General features: G+C 34.6%; 1 protein-coding gene across 1 annotated transcript; it reads right to left on the reverse strand.

Annotated features, from left to right (window-relative positions):
- Window positions 1-2,115: 2,115 nt before the first annotated feature.
- Window positions 2,116-2,948, reverse strand: LOC609108 (ubiquitin-conjugating enzyme E2 N-like). Its single transcript, XM_038557537.1, has one exon. It carries the CDS (start codon window positions 2,946-2,948, stop codon window positions 2,271-2,273), a length of 678 nt encoding a protein of 225 aa, XP_038413465.1. The 3' UTR covers window positions 2,116-2,270.
- Between the last annotated feature and the right edge of the window lie 20,861 nt (window positions 2,949-23,809).

The following is a 23,809-nucleotide window of genomic DNA, read 5'->3' on the forward strand; positions in this document are numbered from 1 at the left end:
TAATAGAATAGGTGAAAAGTACTGTATGAGTAAATATATCAGTCAGGACAGTTTAGCTTTAAGAATCTGAAATCTCGTTGAATGTAAAGCAAAAGAAAGAAAGAAGAAAGAAAAAAGGAAGAGAGGAAGGAAAGAAAGAAAAAAGAAAGAAAGGCAATGAAAGGAAGGAAAGAAGGAAGAGAAATTATTTGCTTTCACAACTAGGAAGGGCACCAGGAGAGCTGATTTTAAGGATGACTATAAAGAAGGACTTAAAGGCAACTAAACTTGGATTCTGTTTCTGTCTGTATGATATTCATTGTCTGATGTCAGCTTCTTCATCTGGTGATAGCAGGAAATGGTCCTAAGCAGCTTAGGGCTCATACCCATATAACTCCATTAAGAAAACTGCAGTTAAAAAATATTGACCGGTTGAATTATGTTATACCATACCTTATAGTCCAGGATGTAGGTTAACTTGATTAGCACTTCCTGTTATTAAAAAAAAAAAATATTTGAACACTTTAAAATGGTAAGGAAGACTTTATTGGGGACTAGTGTGATAGATGTCAAGACAACCACAATAGGGGAAAGAGACTGGGACTCAACTCAATACCACAAAGACAGCTGGGATTTATATAGTCAACAAACAGAGTGAGGGAGCCAATGAATGAAAAATATGAAGAGAAGACATTAAATGTAGAGGAATTCTTGCCAAACCCACTTCACAGGTTTCTTGCTGAGGACAGGCCACGATGATCAGATATCAAGGATTAGCAGATTCTCAATAAACTGACTTAGCAGAATTATTGCTACCACTAGACTAGGTAGGCTAAAGATGGATGAGACCGAGAATGAGACCTAGCTGACAAGTGGGCTCCAAGGAGCCAGACTAAAATTTGGTCAAAAAGAAAGTCTTCGTCACTGCTAAACACAAAGCTTTGAAAGAAGGAGCAGGATATGGAACAGAATTTTGTTCAAAACAAATAATAAGTATTTAAAAACCATTGTGCAACTTATTGGTAAATTATGAGAAATCAGTCATGGAAAAGACTGTTTCAAGTTTAAAAGTATTTAAAGAAAAGATGAGTATGAAATTGATATTAAAAATTAATCAACTTCTTATAGGCAGAGAGGAAAGCAGGGAAGAAGTTATTGATAAGGAAGTAAGTTGTAAACAAAGATGGGAAAGCAGGAGAAATGAGTCTGTGTGAGAATAAGTTCAACGGTGTTGCTGTAATATCACATTTGTATAGGGAATTTATGAAAGATAGACTGTCGAAGAGAGTTAAGGATGGATTGCAGAGTATCATGAAATTCCAATACAAGAGTCTGAACTTGATCTGACTTCTCAAGCCAGGGTACTCATATCTCCAGGAAAATATGGTGGTGCCAGGGATGCTCGGATGCATAGGACTAGTATGGCACACCTTCTAGACATCAAAATTTCTTCAAGATTTGGAATGAAATGTCAGGCTATTTAATCAGGAAGTATTTTAAATTATTTAAATATTCAAATATAAACAGTATGTAGAAAAGAATGACAGGTTGAATTTTATTTTTTAATTTTTTTTTTAGAATTACAAAAATATTTTACTAAAACATAAGATTTACAGAAGTTTCCAGACAAGCCATACAAAATGGTCACAAGCTTTTTCTTGAAGGAAGGATTCTACACTTGACAGCAAAGTCACAATGTTATTAGTGAGGGCTGTGATGTTTGTTTAATGTTCCCATTTTGGTTCAAACAATCAAGCTTGTCCATCTACAGCGTCTAAATAAAGTTAGACTTGGCTAGAGAGCATATTCTAAAGAACTGGTTAGCTGCTTTTAACCGATGCAATTAGATCACCATAAAAAGGGGGAAAGGAGCCCATAAAATTAAAATAAAACTACCTCTCCCCCTCAAAAATAATAATAAAGAAAAACACCCACACCCCTGCAGCTAACCCTGACAACTACCTTCATTCACAGTGCTTTATACTTAAGCCATGATGGGGGAAATGAATAAAAGCAGAGAGGTGCCACTGCTTTTTTTTGGGGGGGGGGGGGGCACTGCTTTTAAACGTTTCACAATCCAGATGGTGCTTCTAGCCTCTGCTCGTGCTTTACAACAGTGAATCAGGACAAGACATGGATTTGCTAATGTGCATTTAATCACCAGAGGACTGAAGATGTCTGGGCTTTTATTCTGTAATGTTTCTAAGACTGTGTCCATTAAATGCAAACAAAAAAGGAAGAAGTCTTGGCAGAACAGGAGAAGTGATGCACACTTGATGATCAGATCGATTTTAAATATTATTCATGGCATATAGCCTAGTCCACGCTCTCGCTGTTTCTATGGCTTGGGCGTCGTTGGTCTTCCACTGCTCCGCTTCATCATTTGCTAACGGATCATCTGGGTTGGGAGCACTTAAAGCCTGGATCGATAGCAGAACTGTGCGGATCTGCAGTGCTGGGGACCACTTATCTTTCAAAACATCTAAACATATTCTTCCCAACTTGTCTACATTAGGATGATAAATTTTGGTCATGAAACGTACTTTAGGGGCTGCCATCGGGCATTCTTCTGGAAGGAATAGTTCCAGTTTAAAAGTCCCTCCCTCAAAGGGGGAACCCTGGGGGCCAGCAATGACCACATGAAAATAACGGGCGTTGCTCTCATCTGGTTCTGCTCTAATGCCAGGAACTGGTTCTGCCAGCAAACGCTGGGTTTCCTTGATAATCCTGCGGGGCAGCCCCGCCGTCTTGTCAGATCCTGGGTTTGGCCTCTGCTCTGGACCCTGGCTCCGCTCGCATCCGTCAGGTTGAATTTTAGAAATACAAAATAAGATTTGAAGAGGATAGTTAAATCTTTTGCCCTCAAGACTTTTCAGTCCCTTCTCATTTGCCACTTGAGTGGAAATTCTTGAAAACCCTGCTGCAGTCCATAAGAAACTCTCAAGGACATGTAGGCATGAAAGTGGCATGGAGAAAAAATGGTATTATGTAAAGGTTAATAGGGTAACAATTTCTCACCTCTTTTTGCTTATCTGTCACAATGCAGGATAGACTAATGCTGATGATTAAGGTACAACCATGAACCATCACAGACACTGTTCCTTTCCCACTCCAAATCTTACATGGCAAGAGAAGCAGTTAAATGATGAGTCAGCAATTCTTCATTACCTCTAATTTCTACCAGAATTCACTTTCCCTTTGGGATGAAAATAAAAAATTAGAAGAAGCTGATTATAAGTTGATTAAAAATCTAAACTCGGGTACAATTCCAATGCCATTCCTGAAGAAAGACAATATAGAGTTCAAAGAAGGTAAAAGAAAAGGTAACTAAAATCGAGAATGTCTAAAATTTTTCTTATGATGAAATGGGATTCATCAATCTCAAAAAAGTAAATTTGAAAGAGAACATAACTGAATTTTATAAAAGCGTGAAAATAACCTATAAAGGTAATAGATTCTACAACAAAATAGCATCTACTATGTGCTAGGTAATTGTTTTTTATTGTAATTCATTCTATCTTGAGAATAAAACTATTATTAAAACTAGACTAATAACTATTATTATTACTATTATTATATTTCAAATGAAGAAAATCAGGCTCAAAGAATTTCAGGATTATCCCATATTGAATGAATGACATAGGGTCAGGCTCTATAAAATAAAATAGCACTTTACACACCAGTTAATGAAAACAAGAGGTATTAAAGGCTAAAAATAAAATGAAATATAAATGAATAATAACTCAGATTCATGAACAATAGCTGTGTCATGAATAGTGAGTGAATGTTATATGTTTTTAAAGTAAAAGGCTAACCTTTTGAGATTGCAGCATAGAAAATAATTGGGAAGCCTTATAATACCACCCTCTTGGCTCTCTCAGAAACAGAATTTTTAATGTACTATATGGCCTGAAACACCTCAAAGTTGTTAATGTGTAACAAATATTTATCAAGTACAGTGCTCAGGATATCTTAACTCAATCAACTTTCCTAAGACATTACTATGTATAATCAAACACCCCACTTAAAAGAGATTGCTTTGCTTTTCTTTTATATGTAATTGCCTTTCTTTATCCTAGAGACCTGGAACTATCTTGTAATACTATCCACAGGATCCATGCCATGGGACTCTATTATAAATAAAACCTTGGTACAATGAGATCCTGTTGGTATTTCCAGTAATAAATCCCCTTGGTTAGGATCAAAAACACATCCACTTTATCCTGAATTCTGCATTCTCCACAGTAGTGCTGTAAGGCTCCAGCCTTACAACATAAATGTGAAAATAAACCCTCAGAAATTTTTTGATATGGGTGGAAAGCCTAAGAATTATCTTTAATATGACCATGTAGTGCTATGTAGAATTCAGAGTAGCTATTATATAAATGCATTCTACTCTCTCATGGGATCTATGTACCAAATAATAGCTGCCAACCAAGTTGAACTCAAAGCCAATTTCTAATTCATTACTCATATAGAAATTTGAAATATACTCCTTTAAAAATCTGTTGGATAAGGTTCAAGAGGGCAGCACAGGAAGATCCTGAACTCACCCCGTCCCACAGACACAACAAATCTACAGCTACATATGGAACAGTTCCCTCTGAAAAAAGACCTAAAAACTAGCTGAACAGCTTCTCCATAACAAAGGATGAAAAGGTCACATTAGGGGACAACTAGGTGGCTCAGTCGGGAGCAACCAGCTCTTGATTTCAGCTCAGGTCATGATCCAGTCATGAGATGAAGCCCCACATCAGGCTCCACATTGACTGGCTTAATATTCTTTCTCCCTTTCCCTCTGCTCCTCCCCCATTCTTTCACGCATGTGCATGCACTGTCTCAAAAAAGAAAAGAAAAGGCCACGTCAAGATGAATAGGAAAGTCAGAGACTCAGTCTTAACAAAATCCTCACCCTTAGTATGGCAACCCATAATTTGAAGAGATCTCACAAATATGAAGCTGCTCACTGAGGCACAAGGAGTTTGTGCCTCTCATCACATACTCTAGTCCTTTGGATCTACACAGTAAAGATGAACCTCCAAAATATCTGGCTTTGAAAACCAATGGGGCTTACATCCAGGAGAACCATAAGGCTGTAGGGAACAGAGATTCCATTCTCAAAGAGCTTGCACACAGACTCACTCACCCTGGGACCCATTGCAAAAGCAATAGTTTGAAATGCACCTATCCATATGTGAAGGATATTCATTTGCTAACCTTAAAGCATCTGCCAAAGACTCAGGAGCCTGTTGGGACTCTCTGCAGGGATGGAGGTGATGGAAGGCACCATTTTTGCACTCTCCCTCTGACCTGTTAATGCTGGTGGTCACATTCTGCCCTCATATCAACCCCACAGTCCCACCAAAGCCAACAGACAAGTGCCCTTGCCGCCATGATTCCCATGCCCCTGCCAAAGCTGGCAAGCTTATACAGCCCACACATTGAGTACCCGGTTCTAGTAGCTGAGGGATTACATTTCTGGGCCCCACAGGTCTGAAACAATTGGAAAGACAGTTCTTGGCAGGCTACCACTCCCCAATCACTGCATAGACAGCAGACAATCCCCAGTTTTCCTGTGAAAAAGGTCCACTGTGCAAGATCTTCAGCTTGAGGGGCAGGCTTCAGGTTTACCATCAAGAGGCCACAGAAATGCTCTTGGAGTACATATCCATTGGCCTTGCTATAGCTCACTGATACCTTACAAAAAGAAACTTGTCTAGAACCCCAATTTTTGCAAATGTTCTGAAGGGGACAACTCCAGATTGCCTAGTCTGGTGGCCAGCAGAATTTACAACTGTGGTTCCACAGAACTGTATATATTTGCATAACTTAAAAGCTGCTGCCTCAGGGACTAACTTTCAATGACCCTGAAACTAGGTGCTGACTGGATCTCTCCCTCCATAACACTCACGGATCTTAACACACTCTCAACGATTAGGACCTTTCAAACCTAAATCAAGCTGCTTAGACAATCACAAAGGTTTGAAAGACAATGAAGAGCTAGGGCAGAGGTTAAAGTAAGTCTCATCTCCTATACAATCCCCTCTTTTAGACCTGAAGGAGATAGCTGTTTTACTAAAAATCAAAACAAATACAGAGAGTCAAGAAAATGAGGAAACTGGGGGATATGTTCCAAATGAAAAACAAGATAAGACCTCAGGAAAAATCCTTAATGAAATGGATATAAGTAATTTACCTGATAAAGAGTTCAAAGTGATGGTCATTAAGATGTTCACCAAACTTGGGAGAAGAATGGATAAATGCAGTGAGAACTTCAAAAAGAGAAATAAAATATAAAAGAGTACCAAAAATAAGTTACAAAGCTGAAGAATGCAATAGCTGAACTGAAAAATACACTACAGGGGTTTAACAGAAAACTAGGTGAAAAGAAGGAGGAAAATCAGTGATTTGAAGGATATAAATATAAATGGACTAAATTCTCTAATTAAAAGACAGACTAGCAAAATGGATTAAAAAAAAAAAAAAAACAGGCCCATCTATCAGCTGCCTAAGGAGACTTACTTTAATGTAAGGTCATACACACACTGAAAGTGAAGGAATGGAAAAAGATATTCTATGTAATGAAAATCAAAAGCTGGGATAGCTATACCTATATCAGAAAAAATAGGCATTGAGACAAAGACTATAATAAAAGATAAAGATGTGCATTGCATAATGATAAAGGTGACAATCCAACAAGAAGATATACCATTTGTAAATATTTATGCACCCATCATAAAAACAGTTAAATGCATAAAGCAAATATTAACAGACCTAAAGAGAGAAATGCTTTAAAAGGATCATACCACATGATCAAGTGGGATTTACTCCAGGAATACAAGGATGGTTAAAAATCCATCAATCAATCAATCAATCAATGTGATGTACCACATTAACAAAATGAAAGATAAAAATCATGATCATCTCAATGGATACAGAAAAATCATTTAAGAAAATTCAATATCTGTTTATAAAAACTCTCAACAAACTGGGTATAGAAGGAACATAACTGTACATAATAAGGGCATATGAGATACATGAAATAAAAAGCTAATAACAGAAACCCACAGCTAATATCAAAGTCAATGGTGAAAAACTTAAAGCTTTTCCTCTAGGATCAGGAACAAGACAAGAATGTCCACTTTCACCACTTTCATCCAACACTGTATTGAAAGTTCTAACCAGAGTAATTATGTAGGTAAAAATAGATGTCCCAATTGGAAAGGAAGAACTAAAACTATCACTATTTGCAGACAACATGCATGTATAGATATAAAACTCCAAAGACTACTTCAAAAAAATGCTAGAAAATATCAGTACAGTTGTAAGGTACAAAATCAATATACAAAAATTTGTCACATTTTTATATACTGATAACTACAGAGATATTGAGAAACAATTTCATTTACAATTATATCAAAAAGAATAAAGTACCTAAGTATAAATTTTACCAAAAAGGTGAAAGACCTATACACTGGAAACTGTATGATAAACCAATGAAACAAATAAATGGAAAGATATTTTTACTCAAGATTGGAAGAACTAATGTTGCTAAAATGTACATATTACCCAAAGTAATCTATAGATTCAATACAATCCCTATCAAAATTTCAATGACATTTTTCACAGAAATAGAAAAAAACAATTAAAAAATTCATGCAGCATCATAAAATATCCTGAATAGCCAAAGTGATACTGAGAAAGAACAAAGCTGGAAGTATCACACATCCTGATTTCAAACTATATTACAAAGCTATAATTAAAACAGTGTGGTACTGGAATAAAAACATACACATAGATCAATGGAGCAGAATAGGGATACCAGAAATAAACTTATTAATATATGATCAATTAGTTTATGAAGAAAGAGACAATATGTGATAGTATCTCTTCACTAAGTGGTGTTGGAAAAATGACAGCTATATTCAAAAGAATGAAACTGGACCACTACATTACACCATACACAAAAAGTAACTCAAAATAGATTAAAGACTTGTATGCAAGGCCTGAAACCATTAAATTCTTAGAAGAAAACATAGACATTAAGCTCTTTGACATCAGTCTTGGCAATGATTTTTTGGACCTGCCTCCAAGGACAACAGAACCAAAAAAAAAAAAAAAAAAGAAGGCACTATATCAAACTAAAAAAGCTTCTGCACAGTAAAGGAAACCATCGAAACTAAATGAAAAGCTACCTACTGAATGGGAGAAGATATTTACAATATATGTCACATATCCAATAATGAGGTAATATCTAAAATATATAAGGAACTCATACAACTTAATAACAAAAACAATCAAATTTTAAAATGCGCAGAAGATCTAACTAGACATTTTTCAAAAAAGACATACAAATAGCCAACAATAGCCAACAGGCAAATAGCCAACAATAGCTAACAGTCAACAATAGCTAATGTTGAAGAAAGGCTCAATATCACTAACCATCAGGAAAATGCAAATCAAAACCACAATGAGATATCATCTTATGCCTGTCAGAATGGCTAGTATCAAAAAAAATAACAAACTGGCAAGGACATAGAGAGAAGGGATGCGCTGTTGATGAGAATGTAAATTCATGCAGCCACTAAAAAGACAGTATAGAGGTTCTTCATAAAGTTGAACTAACATATGATCCATCAATTCCACTGCTGGATATTTATCCAAAGAAAATGAAAACTCATTTGAAAAGATATATGTATTCCCATATTCATTACAGCATTACCTATAATAGCTTGGATATGAAAATAACCTAAATGTTTATTTGTGGATCATTGGATACAGAAGATATTGTGTATATGTGATATATGGAATACCACTCAGCCATAAAAGAGAATGAAACTTGCCATTTGTGACAATATGGATGTATCTTGAGGATATTATGCTTAGTGAAATAAGCTGTGTAGCAAAAGACAAATATAATATGATTTTACTTATATGTGAAATCGGAAAAACAAAACAAATTAACAAACAAAAACAAAACCCATAGATACAAGGAACAGATTGGTGATTTCCAGAAAAGAGGAGGATAGGAATTGGGCAAAATGACTGAAAAGGATCAAGAGGTACAAACCTCCAACTAAAACAAGTTATGGGTGGTCGAATGCATAGCATGGTGACTATAGTCAATAATATTGTATTGTATATTTGAAAGTTGCTAAGAGAGTAGATCTTGAAAATTCTCATCTAAAAAAAACATTTGTAATTATATATGGTGACAGATGGCATTTAGACTTATTATGGTGGTCATTTTACAATGGATGTAAATATTAAATTATTATGGTATAATCTAAAACTAATATGTCATATGCCAATTATACTTTAATAAAAATAATGTAAGATGAAAGCCACAAAATGCTGATTAATTAAATAAAATGAAAGCCATTAAAAAATCTGCTACATTACAGCAGGTTCTATACCACTCTTCTGTAATGTCAGTATAATATTACCAAGTATGAGAATGAAACATGAATGTTGACAATTATGGATATTAAATTCATTCTCCCGTATCAGATATATGTCACATGTCATCACCTTCAAAAATTCATAAATGAGCAGTTCTCTTCCTCTAGTCAGTGTAATATGAATTACAGAATAAAAATATTATGTTAAACTACTCTTTTTTTAGTTACACACCTGTAAAATATTCTTCTGCATCCCAGCAGCTCTGGATCACAGAAATTTTCTAAATACTTCATCCATCGCCATAATGTAGTTACCTCTAGGGTGTGATTTCAACAATCAAAGGTGAAATGGAGCATAACAGATCATTACTTCTTACTAATTAACGATTTAAGTTATTATGACTGGTAAGCTTGAGCATTTTTCAAAATGAGAATTGCCGTGGCCTGTTTTTAGAGGCAGCACACTCTGAATTACAGCTATGCAGTAGTACCCTCTAAACAGCAGTTTCACTTCCCACGGTAAACCCATGCTCAGCCATGGTCCAAAAGCAGATGATTCTCCTTCTGATGTGACATCAGAAGGTCAATAGCAGCCTAATGCTAAGTCACAGTGCCTGTGTCATTCACCTTGCTTCATCTCCTCACATAGGCTTTTTATCATCTCACAGCATCATCACAAGAAAGGTGAGAATACTGCAGTAAGGTATTTTGAGAGAGAGAGAGACCACATTCACATAACTCTTATTACAGTACATTGTTACAACTCTTTTATTATTAGCTATTATTGTTAATCTCTTACTGTACCTAATTTATAAATTAAATTTTACCATAGGCATGTTATGTATAGGAAAAAGCATAATGTATATAGGGTTCAGTACTATCTCCTGATGTATAAGGGGTACTACTATATATCTATACGGGTGACTTCACAAAATAAAATATGAAAGGTACCAGTGGTAATAAGGATATTTATGGTCACCTTTTGGTTGTTACTCATGTTTATTTGCAGGAACTAAAAAAGCAAGTCAGTGTATTTAGCATTCTTTGACCACTTAGGTTGTATGCTGAAAAGTTAAAAGTTCTATCAAAAGTTAAAGTTCTATAATCAATTCTGTCTTAAACTCTAACCTTAGAGCTCAGCTGTTGCAAACATTTTATCATTTCTCTGGAGGCTTACTGTTCATGGCATTCATGCTGTGAAATCGTATTATAGCTGAGGCATTTGTACAACTTTCTGTAATAAATGCTTTCAAACAATGGTCCCAGATCTCAAGAAGATCTCTGTACAGAGAATTCTGCAGTGGCTTACTGTACGGTGAGAGCCAAGAAAATCAAACAAATGTGGTCTACTTTCAAGTGAGAGTTAAACATTTGAGTCCCTAAATCAAATTTCATCTGCTTTTACCAGTCATGATTACATTTAATAACCAGTAGGCTATAAAACATTTTAAGAAATGTATGTATCACACATTGATGACTTATATTGCCAATTCATTATTCCTAACTCTTTTATTGCCATTTTATCATTCCTGACTAATTGCATGTTCTGACAGTTTCTATGAAATGTGTGATACCGAATAATAATTATTGACTATTCATCCAGTAGTGGTAGGAAGCACAGCCAGGAGAAAATGTGTCCCAGATGATACATGGGCAAATGTTATTTAGACTTTAATAATTTCATGTTAATTTGGATTTCAATGGTAATTAGGGAATTTATGCCTTCAAAATTTTCACTTTTATCGACATCCTTAAATACTTGCAGTGGTTAATAAAAAATGTTTCCTATTGATTATTTTAACAGAGCTAGCTTATCAGTATAATAAATTTAAAAGCTTTGATTTTTAAGGAAAATTTTCTACCAAAAAATAATGGCTTGGAATTTGTCATAGGTAGAGAAGTTTTGTTTAATTAGGCATTAGCTTCCTTCTTCAAAACAAGTCAGTCTTATTTCCTAGTTTAATTTTTCATTTGAGGGTGATACAAATGAAGAGAGTCTTACATGGACAAACAGCAAAACCAAACTGTAATGCATAAATGCCATACTAGCAACTTGTGCATGAAAAACAAGAGATGTTTTTCAATGGAGTTGCAATTCAATCACAAGCAACCACTTCAGTGGTCACACCTGATACCCCAAAAGTCCAGTTTTACCTATGGCTATTCAGTGAAACTGCAAACACAATTCACTAAACTTTTATATACATTCTAGCTCTTTAACTCAGTCATGCAAAGAACCCAAAGGCATCTAATCTGCTAAGTCGCCTGAAAATATAGAACTGTCCTTTTGAATAGTTTTTCCCTGAAATGACTCAAGTATGGCTTAAGTTTTATTACAGATTTTACTTGGAGACAGTGAAAAAAAATAACATGCTTCACAGGCTCTCCTTGCTAATCTAACAACACCTAGTCTGGGGTTAAGGAAAGAGTGGACACAGGAAATACTTGTTAACTGGAACATTTCCATAGTAAAATAGCTTCAGTGATAGAGAAGCATCTCTGCAATGTCCATACAAATAGATATTTTCCTACCTTACCCCAGCACAAAATTAAACAAGAAGGAAATATTTGCTCACAGTTTTTTTATTTAGCAAATATCTAATGAAAACCTGTAACATGTTAGGTACGTGAGATCCTAAAGTGGTAAAATTAGGCCCTGATATAAATGGTTGTCTAGATTTATAAGAGGAATACTTATATTTTAAATGTCACCTAGAAAACAACTTCACTTAATATGTTTTAGTAACATTTCAACCTTTGCTGTTAGATACTTAGGGAGTATGTATATAGAGGGTGCCCCATGTAATGCTTATAGTGCTCAGAAAGATACAAATAATAAGCAATAAAATATAAATGAGGGAAAGAGAGAGAAATGGAGTGAAACAACTTTCTCTCTCTCTCTCTCTCTCTCTCTCTCTCTCTCTGTCTCTCTTGACAAACCATGAAAGAAACTCTTAACTATAGAGAACATACGGATGTTTACAAGAGAGATAGGTGGGAGGATGAGTGAAATAGGTAAAGGACACTAAGAGTACACTTATCATAATGAGCACTGAGCAAGGTATAGGATTATTGAATCACTATATTGTACACCTGAAACTAATACGACCCTGTATGTTAAATACACTGGAATTAAAATTAAAAGCTTAATATAATAAAAAATCCTCTCACCTTTGAATGATGTCTTTGAAATCAGAATGGATTGTGAGTGGGGCATTGTAATTTGAAAAAGACAGCAAAAACACACCATCATATGCAAATCTCCCCTGTTGGGCTCACCCAAGGGACATTCATCACAATCACCCAGGCATTTTTGCAAAATTCTCAAATTGCTGAGTCTTTCTGATACATACCTAACCCATGCTCTACCTTCCAATCATTCCACTTTAATTGGAAAACATTCATTTAAGGGCATCCAAAAAAAATCAATGACTAATTATGTATGACTGCAACTTCCACAAACATCAGTTTTGATCCTTGATTTTCAGAGAAGTCAGGCTCAAATTTGGTGCACATATATATCCTGGATATTTGTAAGCTTTGGGAATAATGAATTTGGAATAGTGAGGTAAATTCCTCTCAGCAAGATAGATTAGACAAAAATATCCTGATAATACTGGTTTTGTAAACAGATAACTTCATTTATCTCTCTCTCTCTCTCTCTCTCTCTCTTTCTCTCTCCTCCCACTATGTCTCATTTGTAATCAAAGAAACCTTCTAAACTAATCACCATTAGAACTGACACATCTTCCCTAGAGAAAAAAAGAATATTGGCCCCCAAATTGCCTAATATCAAAATATTAGCACTGAAATCACTGTAGATATATCGAATATGTCTCTATTTCATTTTTCATTAATATTCAGACAAAAAAGAGCCAAGTGTTAAAAAAAAAAAAAGGTTCCTACAGACTACAGCATATGAAGGATAAAGAATGTTGGGTTTTCAATGCCCATTACATCTGTCTACAATGTTTATAACCTACCAAAAATATTCTATTATGAATTTCACTCATTCAGCAAATATATATTGATCACTGTGTAATTGACACTTGTCTAGACACTGGAGTTATCACTCCCGTTTTTTCCTATCTCTAAATTTATTTAAAATCCAGAACCATATGTAGTTTAGATTCTCAATAATTGTGATAATACCAAACTTTTTCATAATATTATATTTTGCAATGTCAGTCATACCCCACATATCCTATAAAAAGATGATGTCTAATCCCCTTGTTCTCTAAATTTGCATAGATCAAGGATCATCTATTATAATATTGTGAATAGATTTGCTACAGCAATGACCATCTTAGGTCCCTGATGCAATTAATAACTGAACAATTTTCTTCTCAAAAACACCCCTCAACTAATAGCAGTTTTAGATAACAATGTTGCTCTTGCCACTTAATTTGTCTTGGCTTTTGCAGAATAAAAAAATACGAGCAGGTAAGTATGGGGTCCAGTCAATAATCTAAAGGAATGTTTTGCTGACTGACTTTGCCAAAAATGTCTTTGTCCTGTAATTAATTGCTTGTTTGTTTGTTTGTTTGTTTGAGAGAGAGACAGAGAGAGAGAGAGAGCAGGGGAGGGGAAGAGGGAGAAGCAGACTCCCCACTGATCAGGGAGTCCAGGACCCTGGGATCATGATCTGAAGTCAGATGCTTAATCAACTGAACTACCCAGGCACCCTTGTTCTCTGATAATTTGAAAAGCACTATTTCTCAGTCATGCAACAACATTTTCCTCCTGTAGAACAACTTAAGAGAAAAGTCTGAGAGTTTTTAACTAAGAGGACATAACTAGGTTAAAGGGAAGTTTGTTAACTCAGATTTCCCAGTTAGATATTCACCAATTCACTCTAATTTTTTAAGCTCTTCTCATTATTTCTTTCCTTAAATTTACTGGATACATTTCAAATGAATTTGGAAACAAGATAATAAAAAAAGAAGCAATATCCTTGAGAAGGCTCAATAACAATATGTGGTTAATTGCTATTTTTAAAGATTTTCAGATCACAGACAAGTATTTATAAATATTAAGAAATTGAGAATTCTCCACTGTCAGGAGAGTGGAAGGTAATGAATTAAATCAATATGGGTGGTGTGCGGAAGTTTTTTGAAGCTGGGGTATCTTTCCCAGATTCTGAGTTGTACCACCCTGATAGAATTCAAAGTCTCGAAATAGGGATGGATATAAGGTATCTGTAAATTCAAAGACTAGGGATCCCTGGGTGGCTCAGCAGTTTAGTGCCTGCCTTTAGCCCAGGGCCTGATCCTGGAGACCAGGGATCAAGTCCCACATTGGGCTCCGGGCATGGAGTGTGCTTCTCCCTCTGGCTGTGTCTCTGCCTCTCTTTCTTTCTCTCTCTCTCTCCCTCTCTCTCTATCATGAATAAATAAATAAAATCTTAAAAAAAATAAAAAATAAAAAATAAATTCAAAGACTAAAATCAATTAGCACATTCCAATTTCTCTATCCCTCACCCCTTCCCCCTATGGAACTAAATCAGAAAATTCAAGAAGGGACATATTTTCAGGAAACTATATAGATTCACTTTTATTTTACCAATGCTTTATTCTAATTTTTCATCTTCGTTTACATGAAAAATTGGCATCTCCTAGGCAGAATGATATTTTAAAATACACAGATGCTGCAAATAAAACATCTCATGGCTGTTCAACAGAAACATAAGGCCACTGAAATATATTAATTTGTCAGTACACATGTAAATGTGGCTAAGCAAAAATTTGGCAGAAGAACAAGCATTCTCACAAAGAAAATACAACACAGTAAAACATAAACACAATTAAATGAACCAAATTATAACCCATCAATAGATGAGAGAGGCGTGCCATTGACTATGCCCACATGGTAAATATACAGTCAATTTTCTGGCTTATTAGACAAAATATGCACAAAGCTTTTGGACAATTAACTGTATGTATTAGAACCCCATTTATTTAGCTAACATCTATTGAATACCTATCATATTTTGCATTATGATAAACACTGGGATTATAAAGATGAAAACAGGCATGGTCCACACACTTGAGAACCTGCCATCTTAATTAAGTCACTTCTTCACTGCGTAGGATTAGATTTTTATAAATCATCTTACATTTTTTAAAAGTCAACAAAAAAGGGAATCCCTGGGTGGCTCAGTGGTTTAGCACCTGCCTTCAGCCCAGGGCATGATCCTGGAGTCCCGGGATCGAGTCCCATATCAGGCTCCCGGCGTGGAGCCTGTTTCTCCCTCTGCCTGTGTCTCTCCCTTCTCTGTGTCTCTCATGAATAGATAAATAAAATCCTTTTAATAAAAATCAACAAAAGCCTGATCTAACATGATTTGTCTATGTTCTGTGATGTTCTTGCCTTATACAAGCACATAAAGATGTAATTCACTTTATACTCTGTGATACTTTAACTATATACAGACAGTAAAAATATATTTCATTTAAAAATGTCTCATTCATTCACTCATTCTTTTATTCAAAAAATACTTATTCAGGGCTTATTCCTTGCTACGTTCTGTGCCAGTAACTGGAGACAGCAGTGAAATATCAGCATATTTCTATAGTTTTTTGCAAAACTATAATTTTATGTTTTTCCTAATAACAAAGCTCCTAAAGCCTCCCATCTGGACAGATTATTTGCCTTGTTTTCCGACTGTTATTCTGCTGTTCTCCTAAGAATATCTAAAATTCTCTCATCTTCATCAAACTTATTTGGTTTGTTTTCTATTTTCTTCCCTATCTAATCTGACACACTAATATATGCTAATAAATCAAAATATCTCTCCCCTTCTGCGTGATAGTTGTGCAATGGACATATACAATGTCCATTGTATATGGACATCTAGAGATCCATCTAGAGATCATGTAGTTAACCAAAGTAACTCTAATGATGGGGATTTCAAACTCTGAGATAGAGAGTTTGAAGAGATAACTGGACTGAATTTATAAGTAGTTACCTTTATACCTATACAAGGATTATGCCTAAAGCCATCGGGTGTAAAAACCTGTAAAAAGTATTTTGTTATTTATTTATTTATTTAAAAAGATTTTATTTATTTATTCACTCATGAGAGAGACAGAAAGAAGGCAGAGACAGAGACAGAGACAGAGACAGAGACATAGGCAGAGGGAGAAGCAGGCTCCTTGCAGAGAGCCCAACGCAGGACTCGATCCTGGGATCACACCCAGAGTGGAAGTCAGACGCTCAACCGCTGAGCCACCCAGGTGCCCCAAAGTATTTTGTTACTTAATTGCATTGCTCATATCACAGTGAGATATTCCCAATATGACCCTCACACCTTCTGTTTTAGAATCAGGCATAGACCTTTGATTGATGAATATAATCACTTCATAACAGGAGTTTTTTTCTTCCCATCCTTCATCCTGTTGTATCCTGCTAATCATGTACTAAAGTGAGCAGAGGATATTCAATCCCAAGACTCTGCCTTAACAGATTCTAGTTCAAACACACTGTCATTCCAGTCCGCAGTCAGACTAAGCCAGCAATCGGAATAATTTTTACCACCTGTGACAAATTTCAATTTTCAAAATGAAGTTTATGTCAAGGCCATTCTTCAAAAAAAAAGTTAATGTTTATGTGCTGGGAACTATGCTAGTTTTACATCTGCCATCTCATGTAGTTTACAGTTCTATGAGTTAGATCTTATATTTCCATTTTACAGAGGAGGAAGTTGAGATTAAAAGAGGTTAAGTGTTTGGCCATGGTCACATGACTCACAAGGGTCAAAAACTAAGATTGGAGCAAGTGGAACAGATATCAGTGGTGCCAGAAATAAACTGTGACTGAAAATATACCTGCCAGCATCTGTCACTATAATTCAAAATCTGCCATTAGCAAATCATCCTTTGGAGTCCCAAAGTTATTTTATTTGATTTTTTTTCATTTTAGAAGATTTTTAAACATATGTGTATCCCTAAAAGAAGTAATGTCTAAAGATCTTCATCTAAATATCATTGGACATTTAGAAATCTCTACAGGGATATATTGCCCTTATGCCTTTATTGCCTTATGTTTAATTTCACTAAATCTAAGATATCATTAGTTGTAAAATACACCATTTTTTTGTGTGTACCTACCACTAAGGAAAAAAATGCCAATTTGCCATGACAGTAATAATGATTTTTTTTATCACATTGACTTAAAGTTACATTTCAATGTCAGAGATGTTAAAATGTGAATTGACAAAATAGTGTAACACTTCGAATATGAAGAAGCTAAAATAAGGTAGATTTTTGAGTATCACTAAAGACTAACTTTAGCTGCTTCACCATTTAATGAAGATTATTAAAATTGCTAGGTGATTACTTAAACTGGTGTAGAAAACTGTAATTTAAATAGTTATGCTATTTCAGAATTAGACTATACACAGTCACTAAATTCAAAAGAATATAGTTGCTACAGTTATGAATGTAATTAAGAAAATGCTAATTTAATACCTATTGTTTATTATTACTTTGTCTTCTACCATGTAAAGGGAGGGTAAGAGTGACACAATGTTCCATGCTTCTCAGAATTTTAACTGAGGGGGAAATGAGAAACTATGTTTGACTTTAAGTGGGTAAATTGAACACATCTACATCCTAATCTCACTTATAAAATGCTTCTGAGAATTTTTCTATATTCAGCTCAGACACAACTGTCACTGTCAAACTTATTCTAAGAAAATTTGTCACTGCTTGAGTAACTCGCAACATTCTCTACGTGTCCTCTCTTACAATTATAGACTTACCATGTTAACCATCTGAACAAGGTTAATATTCATTCCTTATGCAGAAATTTATTTCTTATTTTTAAATATTATCCATTTACCTTTAACAACTAAGCAAACATCAGAGTAGAGAGTAATAAACTTTGGAGTTGAATTTGGATCACCTTTTTCCAAATTTGATTTTTTTATTTGTAAAATATGAGAATTTTAAAAGAGCACTAGAACTTAAATAAAATCTGGGGGGAAAAAAGAGCACAAATGCAGAGTATATAATGGGTACTTGATATATATACATTTCCTACATACACATACTTTGTAAAGAGGAAGTTTGGTTGATCTCTTGTAGGAGACCCTACAATGTGACAGTCTGGAGCACCAACGGTGAATAAGAGGACTCAATAATGGTGGCTGAAGTTGAAGAGAAAATAAATAACATAAATTCCATGGGAAGCTAAAGCTCTATTTTAGGTTTCTCAGAAGGTGTAAAAGCTACTTATTAATATACACAATCTGCTTCAAAGGGCTCCTATTTAATGCTCACATTTTTTCATTTGTTACTCTTCCCCTCTCATTTTTCTTTTCCTACCACTACTCTCTCTTTTTAAAATCAATTCTTTTTTTTTACATTGAAGCACAGTTGATACACAATGTTACATTAGTTTCAGGTGTACAACATAGTGATCAGACAAGGCTATACATTATGCTATGCTCCCTGCAAGTGTAGCTACCATCTGTCACCGTACAATGCTACTGCAACACCATTGACTATATTCCCTATGCTGTAACCCCTACCACTTTTCTTTCACTTTTTCTTCTACTTTTTTCCTACTGTGCTCCAAAGTCCATATTACTGAACAGCTATTTTGATAACCAATGCATAGAAGCCTTCTCAATTGAAGTCAGCCTTCCCTCACCTCAAGCTTTGCAAGAAAATCCAGTATGCAGAAAGTAAACCCTAATTTGGCCTTTCAGTTCTTACCTCTATATTGGGAAAAACTAGATGTGTTTCTCTTAAATTACCACTCACCTAAGCTTTTCTATTAATATATAACACAATTAGCTTTCATTCAACGAGTTATAAAATTGTAGATGTTTCAGTACCTGTTTAAAATTAGTTTCGATGAGCAAAAATTCTTATTTGTTATTTATGGTCCCTGAATCAATTTTTCAAAGACCTACCACTTTAAGTCTTCTACACCAATAAGGATCTGAGCTAGTTACTATTTGGTGACAATTTTAAGCAACATGTTAGTTAAGGATTTCCATAATCCTCCCCCCCACACACACACATACCCACTGTATGTGAAATGTATCTGCAAATACCTCATCTCAACTTTACATTGAAAGTTTGTTATGACTTCTTTTTTGAGTTTTGGACTATTTCTTATACTTTGGTAGATAAATATCTGCATTTTCTTTATCTATATTTTAAATTCCACATTTTCCATATTTTAACTCTATATTGAGAATGTAGAAAAGATTAATGAAAATTTATAATTAAAGACAATTTTTTTAAAAAGCAACATCTGCATTTTTTGTTTTACTTTCCGTATTTCAAAACAGGAAGAATTTTGTCTTACAATTAGTTTTAGGAAAGAAGTTTCAATAAGTAGACAAAAAATGAAATATTTCAAATGCATATTTCTGATGTGCAAGATTACTAAAGTTCATACAATTATTTTTGTGTGCTTAATTTCTCAGCACAAAACATCTGCTTTCAGAAAGACTACTGAAGGTTTTCTTTATATTAGTTTTTTTCAGAATTCTCCAAAATTGTCTCATAAAGAGGTTATATTGTATATTCACCTAGCCCCATGGCTCCTGTACTTTCTTCCTATTTATATTCTCAGCAGGGAGCTACTAATGTTTCCTAAAATACACAATAAATTGTTGTCAGCTGGCAGTCAAGTTAGTTATATGCCTGAAGCTATTATATTTGAAGCAACTTTCCAATTAATACTAAATTATATTGATAGGCTTTATTAAATACATTTATCCACCATAAACCCTTCTGGATCAATTAATTGTTGTATAACAGAACTTTTAACTTTAAGGAAGTCCCATACCAAGAAGACAACAATATTTTGTTGCAAATGCATATCTTTTTCATTTAAACAGATAATAGCACATTTCCTGTGGTCAGATTTACAATGGCTCCTTTCAGGTAAGCTCCTATCTTACTAATTTTTTTTAAGATTTTATTTATTTATTCATGAGAGACACAGGCAGAGGGAGAAGCAGGCTCCCTAAGGGGAGCCAGATGTGGGACTTGATCCCAGGACCTGGGATCATGACCTGAGCCAAAGGCAGATGCTCAACCACTGAGCCACCCAGGTGCCCCGTACCTTATCTAAATTCTTAGCAGATTCCCCACACTGACAGAATGGGCTGGTTGTGAGAAATCCACTTCTACATTCCTGTCCCTGAGCATTGTACCTATGATACTACAATGGGAAAGGTTGACCTCATAGAAGTATTTTCAAAGCAAAATAAAGTACTTTGGAAGCACTGACTCTTCAATCACCTATTTTACGGATGGAGAAATGAAGATCCCTCCCTGTTGTCCATAGTGACTTCTGTTCTGTTGGCTTCTCTTTACGTAAGGAAAAACATTTTAAACCAGATCTTTTCATGTACAATATTTCTTTTCTCAGAGAAGTATTTTCAATCTTTCCTACATGGGAACTTGCAAACTTGGGAAAGTTTGAGAATTTTGACCTAGTTTAAGATTAAAATTATTATCTTTTACTAATTATGAAATGGACCATTTTCAGGTAACAATAAAAGAATTTCTAATCTATGCCAGGCATTTTATCAGGCATTGAGGATCCAAAGATGAATAAATATGGTTCTCTGAACTGAAAGATCTTGTAATATAGTGAGGAAGACAACATGACAAATAACTATAACTCACTAAAGTGATGTCATAATAAAGGTGCATATAATATGCAGAAAGTACAGAAGGTAGGCAGGCTACAACAAACAAACATAACGGAACTTTATATCTGATCATTATGCCTTCTAACCCTGCTTGCCTTTTAAATAAATACCATTTAAGTCCTGGTATTTTAAAATTGATGTTTTTGGTACTGTGCTATGTGACATTTCATCAAACAATTTATTGAATTTAGAATATATAGCACATTGATCCCCAGTATTCCCTTATCTAATAAATCCATCATTGCATTAAGGAAGAAGATAAGAGTAGTTTTTGATCAGCTTTCTCTAATAAATTTGTGTTACTGACCACTTTTTAGTGTTTATATAGCAATAGTATTTCTTGGGTCATAAATTTAAAGCAGTCTGTAAATCATGTAACTCAACTTTGTGAAAACTTTCTAGACATTTGAACCCTATTCATTCCAGAGTAGAAAAAGCCTCGGTCTAAACTATGTAGGGCATTGAACCTAAAAAGGAAGTTGAATAGTTGCTTCTATTAAAAGTGTGATAATACAACTCTTAGGTCAACATTTATCTAAGCTCTGATGGGAGAAGATCCCCTACAAAGTCATTGGCCTTTTGATTTTAAATGTATAATAACAAAAAAAAAATAAATAAAAAAAATAAATGTATAATAACAAAAATCACAATAAAAAATAAAAAGTCAATTAGGAAACTAAGACATTAAGTTTTCCAAAAATTTTCACATGCACATAAGTCATTTAGTCCTCAGAAAAATTCTATGAAGTAGTTAATATCTTCACATTTAAATATTTAGAAACTGATGTTCTGAAAGCTTAGAGGATTTGCATAAGAACACACAATAAGGAGACAGCAGCCTGAGCAGGACTTCAAAATCTACTTTGAAATTTCATAGTAACATATTTCCTAATCTAAAATATAACATTTAAAATTTTTTTCCAAACATCCTCATTTATATCTAAATATATAATGCACAAGTATGACTATAAGCTTCATTATACTGAAATTATTTATAAATTAGAAATGACTAAAGATTGTTATAGTTAGTTAGCAAAATCACGTGAATAAAGGAAATAGATTATAGAGTTAGAATCAAAACTCAGTTCTATTAGGTCGCCTAGGTGGCTCAGTCAGTTAAGCATTCAACTTGATTTTGGCTCAGGTCATGATATCAGGGTCTTGAAATGGAGCCCCAGCGTAGAGCCTGCTTAAGGTTCTCTCTCCCCTATCTGTCCCTTGCCTCTCCCCTCCCCCACACTCTCTTTAAAAAACAAAACAAAACAAATAAGAAACAGTTCTGTCACTTCCTGTGTGACCTTGAGCAAATGATTTAAATTCTCTGAGCTTCTGTTCCTTTTATGTAAAAATACAAATAATATACATTGCACATAGTACTTGCGTGACAGATAAGTTCTAAGAAAAATATGCAGGGCCATGGTGTCATAGAGTAGACACTCAGTAGCTAATACTAATTTTACTTTAAGAAAAACTATCCTAAGGGTTGATATCCAAATTTTTACTATTGTTTTCAATAGAGTAAAACAACTCCAAGGTTCAGGTATAGGACATTATGCATTTATTTTTGTCCATGAATAGCTAGCTAGTGTATCAGTTTTTTCCTTCTAAATATAATAATTTCTTAAAGAGAGCTTACCTGGTGATTTGTCTATAATGTTGCCTGTGGGGTAGGTGGAATTAAAAATTTATATGAATCTTCTCACATTTATAGTCGATTGAGAATCCAGCTGGCAACAGGATCACAAGGCAGCCATTATTTGAAAGACCAAGATCTAGAAAAATAGGAAGCACTAAGAAATAAGTGTAACATACTTCTTCCCCACATTTTCCCTTGAAACATTTGATTAGAACTAATCTGAGCAGGCAGGAAAAAAAAATCAAGAAAATAAGAAAAGCTTTTGTTAAAACTCTCAAAAGCACAGATTTTGAGAGCTATAGCAGGCCCATTCCTCTAGGTTATAATTGAGAGTTCAAGATTCTCTATTACCATAGACCATTCAAGGATGGCCTATGGTAAATATTTAGGGCTTTCAGTTGGGATTCCCGAAGGGCTACAGTTGTTTGTAAAGACAAACTGGAATCAGCACAGCACTCAAAAATTCTGAAATTGTTTCAATCCATATATGGATAAAGGTGATTTCTTTGCCTACTAGAAGGAAATTAAATCCTCTCTGGAGGAAGAAAACATCACCTAGTACCTCTAGAACTTTTCCTACAAAATAGTAGCATTCACCAAATCACACACACACACACACACACACACACACACCCCAAAAGCCAGGCAATAGAAAAAGGTATTCCATTTATATACTGTAAGAATCAGACAAGGACTTTAAAATAACTATAGTTAACGTGTCCAGGAAAATAGATAAGATATGGAACTTTACTAGAAAACTGATTTTATTACAAGCAATCTACTGAGAATTCTAGAAAGTATACAATGAATTAAATTATAAACTTAATAGATATTTTAGTAAATGCTTAGACACCACACAAAAGAAGATTAGTAACTAGGAAATAGATCAGGAAAAAAATTAGCAGTCTGAAGTACAAAGTTGGAAAAAAATTTAAATCTGTAACAGAGAATGAGAACATTGAAAATACTTAGCATGCATGAAAGAGGATAAAGAAAAAACAACCTATGCACATGAGCTGTCTACCTGCTGAAAAAGAAAAGAGAAAAACTTAAAAGAAGATAAAAGGGCAAAAAGGACCTATTACCTTCAAAGGAGTGACAATGAGACTGACA

Source organism: Canis lupus, chromosome 14 (genome assembly GCF_011100685.1).
Source record: "Canis lupus familiaris isolate Mischka breed German Shepherd chromosome 14, alternate assembly UU_Cfam_GSD_1.0, whole genome shotgun sequence".
NCBI classification, from domain to species: domain Eukaryota; kingdom Metazoa; phylum Chordata; class Mammalia; order Carnivora; family Canidae; genus Canis; species Canis lupus.

Excerpts from the sequence above, each read along its gene's own strand:
- LOC609108 (XM_038557537.1), bottom strand. The coding sequence starts at position 2,948 with ATGCCACTTTCATGCCTACATGTCCTTGAGAGTTTCTTATGGACTGCA.